Here is a 13,891-nt window from a genome sequence, read left to right on the forward strand (position 1 = left end):
AATAAAACTTTTTACAATAAATCACTTAACAATTATTAAAGTAAATATCATAACTAGTTAACATACACTTATATTTGTCTAAGCTGTATACTAATGAAAAAAATTAAAATTTTGCTTATAAAACTTTATATTTATAATATTGAAGTCAGAATATTTTATATAAAAAAACTCAATTCAAAACAGTATAAAAACAAAATTAATATTTTGAAATAAGCTTTATTTTATTTTTAGGAATACAATATCTTGTTTAAAAAGCAGGTTATAAATTAGTTAAATTGTGTTAAATTAAAATTTTTACTGTAATGTCATGATATTAATTCAAAATACTTAATTTTATTGGCAACAAAAATCGATTAAAATAAATGAATATTAAAACAAAATCTTAAGTTTCTTTTATCAGTTTCTCAAATCAGCATCAATCTGTTTTTTCTAGGGCCTATAAAATTGTTTTTATTTTTGATGTTGTTTTAAAAAAACTAACATGTTAGCTTTATTAGAAAACTTTAAGGTTAAATTACGTATTTTAAATTAATTAGATGATAAAAACTAAACAACCTCACTGGCTTGCTTTAAGGAAGTGTACAGTAAGTTCAACTCATCTCCGTTCATTTCTATAGATTTCGGCAGTGTTTTTTCAACTGAAGAAGAAAGCAAGAAATCGACTTTTGCAAAAATTTGATTTACTGTAGTCAGTTTATCACTTGCTAGTGCTATCTGTTTATATAAATCCTTTAACAATTTTATAAACACTACTATATAACTTAAAAAAATAACTTGTTTTTTCTGTTAATTTAAAATACTAAAATTTATACTAGCATACTACATAATCAAAAATTAAGTTGCCTAGAATAGAGACTTATACTTTCATGATTACATTTTAAAAACTTATCATGCTAGTTAATTCTAAATATCATTTGTCTTTTTACTTATGATATAGCAACCTAACCTGAGTTGTAATTTTATTTAACTTTAACATATACAATATTTTAACTTAAATAACAGTTTTTTTTTGTTTTTTTTACTTTAAAGTTTTTATTTTTCAACATTTTGAAATTCTTTCCGACAGAATTTTCTAAATATTGCAAGGAACTTTTCCCATAAACTTGAGGTAATTATCTCAAAAAACGTAGGAGGAGATATACTTTTAGTGATTTCTAGTTATTTGCTGTTTTAGTTTGCGCCTCCCATAAGGATCCTACTATTGCCTCTGACTTTGACCGGCTATATCTCAAAAAAATATTTTGACCTTTTTAAATCTGTAAAAAACACTTTGCTAACTCTATACTAAAACTATATAAAATAAGAACAAATTTCAAAAAAAAAAAGTGTTTTACGTGTGCGACTTTCTTCTAATATTGGTCAGTGACAAAGTACATGTGTGCACTTAAAGTTATTTTTACCATTATCTTTGATGAGCAGGGTTGTCACAGATCGAGCTGTTAAATAAATCAGATTATTAATTAAAACCTATTCAAAATTTAAAAACCAAGATTTAAAAAATTAATAAAACATTTAAAACATTTTAATTAATTCCAAAACTCAATTAGACCTGAAAAATAAACTAATTGCAAAACTAATTATTTTAGAAAATTAATTTATCAAAACGCAATTTTAGTGATGACAAACTTTCTTATTAAGAGCATGTCTGTATCAAACTTCCTGACTTTTTGTTTTGAAAACCCTCTTTTTTTCTGACTTTTGTCACTTTTTTTTTTCTGACTTTGTGACAACCCTGGATGGCCGTTCAAAAAAATATTTTTCACAAAGCCAAGAATTCTTAAAATATGTTGGTTTTGACTTTGACTTAATAAAAATTTCATAAATATATAAAAAATTTAAATAAGTTCTAAAAACTGATCTGAAAAGTAAATCAACAATGATTAGTCTGAGTTTAAAACTTTATACATAAAGCATTAGCTTCTGTAATATTAATTCTAATCAAACACCTTACAACAAAAAATAAACTCACTCTCTATTGCATAGTAAATACACACTTGAGATCATAAAATTTTTAATTTATTCTATAAATTCAACTACATCTTGAAAAATAAAAGAATTCCAAAAGTTTTTATAAAATAACATTAGCAAAATGCAGATTTTAGTAATGATTAACTTTCTTCTTTAGAGCATAGTAAGAATAAATTTCCTGACTTTTTATCAAAAAACCCTCATTTTTTCCTGACTTTGTCTTTTTTTTTTTCGTTTTCTCACTTTCCTGACTTTGTGGCAACCCTGAAGACTATTTTTTCTATTTAGATAATAAATTTGAAAATAAACTCAAACTATTTAATTCATTAATAAAAGTTTAGAGAAATAATCATACAAAAAAAAAAATTAATTGAAGCATTGAAAAATAAAAGTTTCACTTACAAAAAAAATAAATAAATAACTCTTAGTTATAATAACAAGGCATATTTAAAAGTTGAAGCTTATTTAAAATGTCCTTTTATATTTCAAAGAAGAAGAAGTAACCTTGTTAAATTTAAAATTCTTGTCATAAAAATGTTAAAATCATTATATTTGCAGTCTTTTAATGACCTTTTTTTGAAAGTTATTACTAAAATATTTACAAAAAACTTTACTTTTATTAGTTTTCAAATATGTATTTTTGTTAAGTTTTAATTATGTAAAAGTTTTGCTATAAATTTTCAATTTTTAAGTTTATAAGTAAAAAGTATCAAAGTAAATATATATTTTACTATGATGCACTTTCATACATTTCTGTATGCTTATATACTTTTTAATGAACCATTTTACAATTAAGCTTTGTAAGATTATTTTTACATGTTTTTTGTTTTAGAAAATAACAACATCAAATTTATGCAAATAATCTATGTAAAGGGTTAACACAACTTACACGTAATTGCCAGTCTAAATCTTGAAGGTTGAGTTGATTTGTATTCATAATTTATTTCAAAGAAAACTGCAAAGACTTTGAATATTTTTTTATAAACAAGATTAAATTATTAAATGTAATGTATAACACAAAAAAACTGTTAGCTTTTAATCAATCTCTTAGTTCAACCAATTTTAGATGATGCATTTGTTATTAGTTTGAATATGTTTTTTTATTAACACTTAAAAACCTGTTTTGTTTCAAAATTGTTTAATCTTTGAAAAATTATACTAAAAAAAGAGCAAAGTTCATACACGTTGGTATATATTTAAATAATTAAATCTATATTCTCAGTAAATATTTTAACAAAATAAAATAAACAATAAATTTAAAAAAAATAATTTACTCACAGTAATGGTAAACCTTTCTTACGTACAACTAAAAAACTTAGGTTAAATCTGTACTATAACTTAATTTTTTGAATACCTTTAGTGATTAACCAGTTTAAAGTACACATTGATATGAACTTATACAGAGTTTAACTTTATTTTAAGACTAAATTCTACTAGCTTTGAAACTTATTTTATTTAAAAAAAATGAACAGTGTTAAAACATAAAAAATCGACTATAATATAAAGTGTTCATACTTTTAGTCTTAGATTCAAAACCGTTATTTCTAAACTACTTATGTTTGCCTGAAGTTCGGAAGTATATCTTTTTAGATTAATAGTAAATGTTACTTAAGAATTAGAGACACAAAGTGTTTTAAATTAGTATAAGTCAAAGGGTTTCTGCAATCTGAGAAAATAATAAAAACATCTAGTTTAAATTTGACACAATTAGTTATATTGAATATTTTGTAAACTTACAAAGAAAAAGCTTCAAAAAGTTTGTATAACTATTTAAAATTAGCATGTAAAACTGTTACAATTTAATTACAAAATATGTCTACTCAAGTGTCAAAATATTATCTATAGCTTTGATCAAATCTTGCACATTACTTTGAATTTTTACCATTAACATAATAAATAAAGGATCTTTTGATAACCAACTATCAACGCATCCTAAACTTTCTAATACATAATCAAAATTACATCCATCACTTTTAAGAATAAAGCTCAACCTAGAACTAGTGTTACTGTTAACAACCTTGTTAATAGACTTATTAATTAAACTATGGTCTATTCTAATATTACATTTGGATTTTTCTTTATTTTTTTCAACTTCATTTTGTTTGCTGTCTTCATTTTCATGGTACAACACAAGATCTATCATTAATGTAAAAAGTTTAGACACAAGATTCATTAGATGACCAGTATTTGTAAAAAGACAAACATTCAGTCTTGAATTGTTTGAATTATCTATACCAGAAAAAATTGTAGAAGCTAACTTACTTATAAATGTAGATAGACAATTGGAGAGTGTTTTTACAATAATTGTAAACAAGCTAGAACTGAGAGAAAGTATTTCAATTATTTCTGTGTATCTTTTTATATAGAAATAGTCTCGAAAACTAGTTGCTTCTAAAATATACAGCTGAACTAGACCTACAATCTCAATTGTTTTATTCAAAATAAAGCTTAGTAAAGCTTTATAAAAGGGGTCACAACCCTCAATATAACAAAATACTTCAAGCTTGTTAACTATCTTTGTTATCAACTTCATAGCTACTTTGATATTTTCTGAACACTTGTTGCTTACTAAACAAGACTGTGTTTCTAAATATATAATTTCAATTTTATCTGTCACAGTAGATAAACAAATCGAGTCTTTCTTCAAAGTCACACTTGAGAAATTCAAAAGTTTATCAGACAAAAAATTATCAAACTTGTTTAAAAAGGCAACAGACAACAAAAAACTTATTTGTGTGTCTGGAGAACAACTTTTTGAAGGCAATACTGTAAGACTTTTATCATATAATGAACATAAATTGCGTTTTCCAGGGCTCAAAGTATTTAAACTCGAAATGGAATTGAGTAATTCCTTGATTTCTTTCTTTTTCTTTGTATCATCACTCTTTTTATTTACAGTTAAGCTGTATAAAGCTTTTGCAAACTCAACTCCACTTAAGTTTTTAGGCTTGGTTCTTATAACTGCTAATCCAACTGCAACTTTTAAACCTTTCATACAATTTGATAGAGGTAATTCTTTGTGTGTTATATATTTTGTAGAGTTCTTACAGGAGTTCTTTAATACAACACAAGGTAATTCCATTACAAAAGTTTTTCTAAAGTTTGTTTGTAAGACTTTTATTATAAGTTCAATTTATTATTTGTTATATAAACAAATTCTAACTTTTATCAACTTTGAAACACAAAATAAACGGTTCTGTTTAAAATATATAAAACAAATTTTTAATATTGTACATTTGATACAGTATGTAAACAATATTACTAGCTGACTTTTACTTCTCAAAAGTTAACAACGTCCACCAAAAGATAAGCAAACTTTACTTTTAAAAAACAAATTAATCTAAAAAAGGAGGTAAAAAAATATTTTTAAATAAATCTTAATAAAAAAATTAAAAATTTATCAATAAAAATCAGGTTTTTGAACAAAATTAGCTACAAAAACAACTAAATCTCATTGAAAAACTAGACAAACATTTCAAAAAAATTTTTGACTTCCTCAAACTATCAAAAACTTTACGTTAGTGGTAGTGACAGTTTTAAGTTTTTGATAGTTTCAGGAAGTCAAAAAACTCACAATCAGTTGATTGTACACATACTCTGCCACATACTTTGAGACAGCATAAACTTGCTCTTTTTTTTATTATTTTATAGTAGATTATAAACTAACTAAAGAAATGTTTGATGTTTAAAACTTTCTTTTCAACTTGCATTTTTAATACATGCCAAATATTTAAAAAAATATTTATGAACTTGTAAGGATGTAAAACATTTATTAGTTTACATGGTTGTCACTATTTAAGTCAAAAAAACTGCCCTGAGTCATCCTGAGCTTTTTTTTTGAATCCTTAAAAAAATTTTGCATCCAGTGCAAACTACTTATACCTCATGTTCGTTTTTATTCTTTATAATTAAAAAGAAGGTTGTATGTGTATTGTGCATGCTTCTGCACTAAACTTATAAGAAATACTGTTTTCGAAGATAAAACAAAACTAGTCCATATTCAATTTTTTTTACTGAAAGCAAGTAATTATAAGTTATAACAAAAAACTTTATTTATGATTTAAAGATGTTAAAGACGTTTAAAACAATATAATTTTACTAAACTATTTAAGTAACTAAAATTATAAGTATATATAAGTATATATTTATAAGCTGATAATATTCATTTATTGTATATTTAGTTTTTTGTTTATTTAAATTTAATAAAATACAATTAATTTTAAAATGTAATACTTTTATAGTACTAATTTTAGTTTCATTTTTATAATTTACAAGTTAAAATAGTTTTGTGTTATGTACACAGCGTTTTTTAGTTAAAAAGTGCATACCCAAGTGGTAGGTTACTGTAGTTAATTTATTACTTTTATACAAAAAATTGAAAACAAAATGACATGTATATTTAAAAAAAAAATCTTATCAACTTAGAGAATAAAACAATAAACTATTCACATACAAACTATTTACACAACGCAAAAAAACAGATAAAACATTTTAGTCCTTAACATACATTTAAATAATGATTATGCCACTCTTTGAGTCAAAAACTGTCCAGGTTGACCTTAAACTGTCTTGAGTCGTCTTGAGTTTCTTCAAGTTCTTAAACTAACATAAAACATAAAACTTTTAGTTTTATAAAATCAATAAAATAGGTTCTTTATCAAAGCAGGTTATAAAATAACAAAACATTGAAGCTAACAACTTAATCTCATTCAAAATACAAAAAAACCTGGGTTGAGATTTTAAGAAATAGTTAAATTATTATGAGTATTTTGCATAAAAAAACTAAACTGGCCTAAGCCATCCTGAGTTATTCTGATTGCCTAAGTGTGTGGCAACCTTGTTATGTACACAAAAGCAATAACAAAATATTCTCACCAAAACTTCACAAATACATAAATTTCAAAAACAAAACAAAATTTTTTTTTTATAAATTTGCTCGGCTAAAACGCCTTTTTTTTTTCTTAAAAAATATATTTTATGTGAATTTATTTTTAATCCTTTTAACTTGATATTTATAATAATTAAGCTTGCTTTAGTAAAAAATACAGACAAATGATACTTAAGTTGTAAATATTGTTTAAAATGCAGTAAATCGCTTTGACAGAAAATAACTACTCAGTCTCTCACATACAAACAACTTAGAAAAATTAGAAACGATAGTTAGAAGAGAAATAGGTCTATAATTGTTTAGATCATCTTGTTAACCTTTTTTTTAATTGACACAGTAAAAGCATGTTTAGTAACTAAGAAAACACACCACAATCAACAATTTTATTATAAAATTTAGAAAGATATTAAAAAATAACTTTTGCACTAAGCTCCGCAAAATTAATACTAGGAACATCAGAAAGCTGTTATTAGGATTCATAGTTAAAATATAACTTTCAATTTTAAGCATGATATATCCTAAACAAAAAAAACTTTAAGTCTAACGAAAACTGATCATAATCAAAAGTATTGTTGAGTGTGCAACTGAAATAGTTTTAAACTAACCAAGTCTATACAATAAAGTAACTACAAGTTTTACACTAAGTTAGTTTTAGATAGTTAGTTAGTTTATTTTTAGACTTAGTTAGTTTAATATTTTTTCAGTAGCCCACGCAACATAACATTTTTGAAATCATAAGAAACAAGTTAGACAATTTTTTGAGTTTTTAAACTTGCTTTGCTAGGATCTATATTAACAAACTTTAAGCTTGAAATATTAATTATTTATGTAATTTAATAACTAACTTTGCTTTACATTTTACCAAAAAAAACATAAACATCTTGGATCAAGTAACAAAAATCACCCCAAAAGTTTTTTAAAAAAAGTAAAAACGTTGATTCCAGATATATTTTAACTAAAAAAAGAAACTTTTCAAGTTAAATAGTATATATTAAAAATTTGTTCAGTTTTTAGAGTTTACTTAAACAATTAGCAGAATAATTAAGTTTATATTTACTTTTTTTATTTTACTATCACTGTTATGCCTGTCCCAAACCCTTGGTTGGTAACTTTTTTATCAATTATTATTTTCTATACTATTACTGTTACCCCTAACCCTTGGTCAGTAACTTTTTTTTCTTGTTATTTTTTTTTCTATTTTCTTTTTTTTTACTATAACTGTTATCCATAACCCTTACTCTTGGTTGTTTTTTTTTATAGTTTATTAACTTGAAAAAGTAAAAAAATATCCCAGCTTTTAAAAAGTAAAAACAATGACCATGGGGTCATTTTTTTAACTTGATGTCAATATTTTAATTTAAGGACAATATTTAAACTCTTGTAGACATACTGCATTAGTATTACAACAAAAACAAGTCAATGCACATTTCATTGATTAATATTTTTATAGCTTTGGGGATTTTTTTTCAAGCTTCAGTAACTACATTGTTTTTTTTTTCGCTGGACAAATAAACATGTTTTTTCAAGGTAAAATATTAATGGTTAAAAAAATTTTATACATTAGTCAATGCAAAAAAAAAACGGGTTCAAAATTGTCCAGATAACAAAAAATTGAATTGCTTTTATAAAACTTGTTTTGTGTTAGACTGTTTTGAATAAAGAAAAGAACTATACTTTGAAAAATAAAATATAGGTGCTTTTAAGGCATAGTTCAAAGTCTGAACTGAACTTCAGTCACTTGTAAATTTTTAATACTTTAGTTAGAACAGTAAAAAAAACGTGTCCATTACTTAAAATTTAACAACATGACTTTAAAACTAAAACTATTTTTATAAAGAATTGTTTTTGTAAGATCGCTTTGTCTAGTTTTTACAAGTCTAACTTAGTCCAGTGAAAAACGACTATTCGCTCTTTTTCTGCTCTTCATCAGTACAACATAAAATAGCCTTTTGACGTAGTCAAACCGATTTTAGATTGTAATTAGCGCGAAGAAAACTTGTAAAAGAACAATTGTTTTTTTTTTTTACAACTTTTGCTTTGTTTAAAAAAACTTAATTGCACCACTTTTAAAAAGAACCTTAAAAAAACAGGGTATTATACTTTTGCTTAAAGATAGTCTTATTTTGAAAACTAATTTTCGTTCTATGGAACAATAATTTGTTGTTGAAACTTAAAATAATAAAAAATAAATCACAACTTTTTCAACAACACGGATTAAGGTTTTTGCAGAAATACCTATTGTAATAACAAACTTTCACAGTACTCTTTCTTTATTAAACTAATATACTTTTCTTTGTACATTTTCTTTGTTACACACAGAAAAATATGTTAGTTTAATAAAGAAAGAGTACTGTGAAAGTTTGTTTTACATATTTCAGTAAACTTTCCTCGCTAAGATCTCTTTTAGCAAATGATTAACTTTGAATTTTGAATATATTCTTTTATTGTATGAATAAATCTGATCTTAAATCTATGTTGTGATATTTTTGATTAATTTCGTATATATATTTTTAAATTACGTCCTTTTTCTGTGTATTAATTTTAGTTACTCGAAACTTACAAAATCTTATTAGGAATTAAAGTTTTTGTTTACGAAAAATGCATAAATATTAAAACTTTATCAAATAAGATTCAGCCAATATACAGAAGTTTGAAACTCAGTGTTAGTTAAAATATCAACACATACAATCAAACACAAAAATAAACATTACTATAAAAAAACGTACACATTTAGAACCAGACCAGACTTGGTAAAAAGCACTGTGTTTAATTTTAAAAATCATCGGAAGTAGGTTTAAAATCAATTAAATAATTATTTAAATCATACTGCTGGGATTTGTTTTGCACAAAACACAGTGCTTTTTAAATAATCTGAGCCAGACTGTAAATACAAAACAAAATCTTTAAAAAACGACAAAATGAAAACAATGTTAACCTAAACATTATTATAATACGCACTTTTTAATATATAGTACGTACGACATACATAATATTTATTACATATAAAAACAGATTGTTAAAGTTCAAGTATAAAAGATGCAGTAAAGTAGTCTCTCGCATCTTTACGCACTCATGACGTTACGCACTCTCGTTTAGTTACGCATTTTAGAATTCTTAAATATTCAAAAAATAAAATTTTTATTTTTCTTAATATTGCACAAATTAGTTTTATTGTATATTTTAAATTTAAAATGTGTTTTTAAATGCTAACTAACCTCTCTTTATCTTAAGAATTTGTAAACTTATGTTTCTAGACTATAAACATTAAGTTATACCTCAGTCAGTATATCTGAAATTTTGTTAACAATAAAAGATTAAATTAAAATTCTGAAACAAGTATGACAGTGTTAAAATATGAACGTATAGTGAAAAAATGAGAGTTTGAAATACAAATAAATAGTACAGCACTTTTGCTCTATTTATGAATAAACATCTAAAAAAGAAATCTAATAAAACTTCCTAGCAAAAAGTAGCAGCGGTACTTAATAAATATAGAGCTTACACTTTATATAAATCTCAATTGTTTTTTTAGTAATATATCACTTTTAATTTGACGTTTTTTTTTAGTTTAAGTTCTTCTTCTGTAACACTTGATTTGCACAGCAAGAGTTAAAACTTTTCGCCTGTTGCCTTCCATTCTTCGTAATGCTCACCAGTTACAGCTTTAAAGGAACACAACTACGAGTTAAAACTGATGGTTAAAACCAAATGCATATTTTGTAAAAAGCTATAGAAACAAATTTTAATATAGACACAACACCATTTCTTAATTGTAAACAAACGCTTATTATAAATTGAATTTGCTAAGTAGAAATGTTAAATATCAAATAAGTTGAAGTCAGCAGATACTGATGGCTCAGTATCTGCAAGACCCGTTAACTTATTTTTTTTATCTTAAGCCCTTCTTAGTCTTAATCATTTTAATGGTATAGTAGTCACTTAAATAGTAGCTTAAATTAAAAACAACCGGTTATAAGTTACACAGCACAGTTTAATAAACAATATTTAAAAACAAATGTGATTTAAAAAATACGTATTAACTCAAGTAAAATTATACAAAAAGTTGATAAAGCTAAAGAATAATTCAATAATTTCTTTAATAAGCAACAAAGTTTAGTCTATAATTTGGTACTTCTTTTAAAGCAACAAATTTACAAAAGTTCAAACACTCAACTGCAATCCACTCAGAGTTCCAATTCAATAAGGTAAATGCGCTGTCATCAACCAGAATTCATCAATAACTAACCGTTGCTACAACAAGAATAGCATTTTGTATTAAAAATTCATCGTTAAGCAAACGTCATATTGCTTTAATAAATTTAAGCTTGTCAGTGTTTACAACTAGTTATTTTGTAAACTTATTAACTATTATCACAACGCAGGGACACATAGAGATTATAAAGTCACATATAGATAAGATAAAATCTACTTATTATTAAAATTAGTATAATTTTTCTACAAGTATATTATTTTATAAAAACTTAAATCCCTTTTTGATATATGTATAGTTTTACCTTTTGGTTTTTATATTTATAAATAAAGTACACAAATTGTTAAAAGTGGGAAAGTCCCTAGTCTGCTTATAACTAGAAGCAATATTAAAAAAACAGCCATTATAGTAAGTATATTTGGTACCTCTAGTATCTTTACGATCTCTCGTATCTTTACGATTTTTTTCTGTGGACTTAATGTGCGTCAATAAGCGAGAGGTTACTGTACATACTTCTTTCAATCTTAAAACAAGACTATTGGTTTTTTTACTTTAACATGATGTGAATCTAACGTAAATATTTCTGCATTTTAAGAACAGTTAGCTTAGCTCATAATATTGAAAATTAAACTGTTTAACCTTTAAACGTTTTAGTAAGTTTTTCTCATAAAGCTTTTGATTTAAGCTAATAATTATGTAACGGAAATAAACAATAGTAAAAATAATAAATCTATTTGAGTTACAACATTTTTCAAAAATGACAAACTAAATATGCATATTTTTATTTAGTAAATAATAATCTTTATTTTTGCAACACATAATAAAGTAAACAACTAAAGATAAACACTGATTTTAAACTAAGAAAAATCTGTAATATTTAATTAAACTAGTAAAATTTTCTTTTTTACGTGGAATATTTACAATTACATTCTTTCACTTGTGTTTTATACGATCCTAATTAGGTTTTTAAATAATTCTTTACTTTTTAGATACACAGTAAATTTTTGTTTATTTTACGTCTATTTGCTACACAATTTATGGTTCTCTATGTTTTTTTTTTACTTTTGTTAGATAAAATGATAGTTTTTAAATATGTTAAAAACTGTTTTATATAAAGCTAAAAAAACATTTATGTATTAAATTGAATGATATTTAAAACTATTGATAAATATATAACAGTTTTTGTGAATTTTTAGTTAAATTTTAATGTAGACCGAGAGGTTTTTTGTACACCAGCTTTCTAGTCTAGTTATCTAGACATTTTCGTTTTAGTGTTGAATAAACTTATTATCTATTTATTCATTAAATCATAATTTATTTGAAAAAAGTACTAGTTTTTTGTTGGGGAATGTTTTATTTTTCTTCTTAAATTTTGTATTAGGCACATGGTTTAACTTTTTAAAATCATACATCACTAAATATTTACTAAAACTATAAGAGCTAAGTGAGTCTTGCTTGAGAAATTGATTGCCACTTTTTTACAAAGCTTTAATATCATTAATTTATAATCTTTATGTAACTTTACTGAATTTTAAGCAGGCTATCATATAATTATGTGGCCCATTGCTGTAAATAGACTTTAACCATTAAACAGTTCTAGTTCAAAATTAAAGTCTTATATTTGACAAAGTTAATGCACATATAGTTATGAAAATTTGTACACATACTATCAAAAAGTAAATTTATTTAATTTTCAACTCAATGTATTTGATAGTTATGATGGGATAAGAAAAGATATCCAGATTAAAGTATACTACATATTATGTTTTATATGGATCAACTTGAAATTTGAATATATAACAGAATAATGTTTAATAACATGTTAAAAGTATTTATAAGTTTATTGTATTTACAGTAATTTTTCCAAAATTAAAGTTCATAATTAGAACTGCACTCTACTTTTCCTCCTATAAGAAGCCTTTAAATTATCAGTATGTTGTGTTGTTATGACCTTGAGTTTGTTTTTAAGTTTTGACAATTTATATTTATGGTTTAAATCAGGTTTAAAATAACTAAGGTCTTCTCCACATCTGGTCCATTGAACACAATTTTAAGTGTTCACATTGTACTATTTAAAAGAAATTGTTATGAAACTCAGGCTAGTTTTTAGTCATTAACATTTTTTTTTGTGGTAACTCTGATTGCATCTACCAACTATTTAAAAAGATATGTACAATATGTTGTATTTTAAAAACATTTACGATAACATTTCTTATTATAGTTTTTAACTACAGCGTTTTATTGTTTTAGTTATACAACACGAAAAAAGAAGTTTATTTAACATGCTGTAGTAATTTTACAAATTTAAGTGCTTGTAACCATAAAAAAGATGTTCTACAAAAATAATACAAGTATTACATCTTAATGTTTAGTAGTGTTTATTTTTGACTATATTTGTCACAGTGCTTTTATGCAATTTGTTGTTGTTTACAATTTTTCAGTAATTTATGGACCAATTGTCAAAGGAAAGTAAAGTAAAGTTTAACTAACTATACATTACAAAATTAAAAACATACAAATTATGATGTATTGAAAATAAATTTAGTTTTAATGAATAAATGAGCACTCAAAGTTTTATTTCTTTCCAATATATTTTGTCAAATTCTCTTTAAGGAAATTACAATTAAAACAATACAATAAAACACAACAAGTATATATACGAAAATTCTACAAATTAGTTGACTAATCGATTAAATAAACGTAAATGTAATCAACAAAAATGTAATAAACAAAAACTTTACAAATCAACATAAAATGTTCTTAACTAAATAAGGCTAAAGTATAGTCAAAGTCTTTCTTTTTACATAAATTTGGTTTATTTAGAT

At 24.1% G+C, this 13,891-nt stretch overlaps 1 protein-coding gene across 1 annotated transcript; it reads right to left on the reverse strand.

The window, feature by feature from the left end:
- LOC145842704 (COMM domain-containing protein 8-like) lies at nt 1-2,935 on the reverse strand. Its single transcript, XM_082950179.1, has 3 exons — nt 2,858-2,935; nt 556-714; nt 1-436 (listed from the first exon to the last, which is right to left on the reverse strand). Exons 1-3 carry the CDS (start codon nt 2,903-2,905, stop codon nt 416-418), a joined length of 228 nt encoding a protein of 75 aa, XP_082806305.1. The 5' UTR covers nt 2,906-2,935; the 3' UTR covers nt 1-415.
- Nucleotides 2,936-13,891: the final 10,956 nt, after the last annotated feature.

Source organism: Thalia democratica, chromosome 8 (genome assembly GCF_965202585.1).
Source record: "Thalia democratica chromosome 8, ktThaDemo2.hap1.1, whole genome shotgun sequence".
In the NCBI taxonomy this organism is placed as follows: Eukaryota; Metazoa; Chordata; class Thaliacea; order Salpida; family Salpidae; genus Thalia; species Thalia democratica.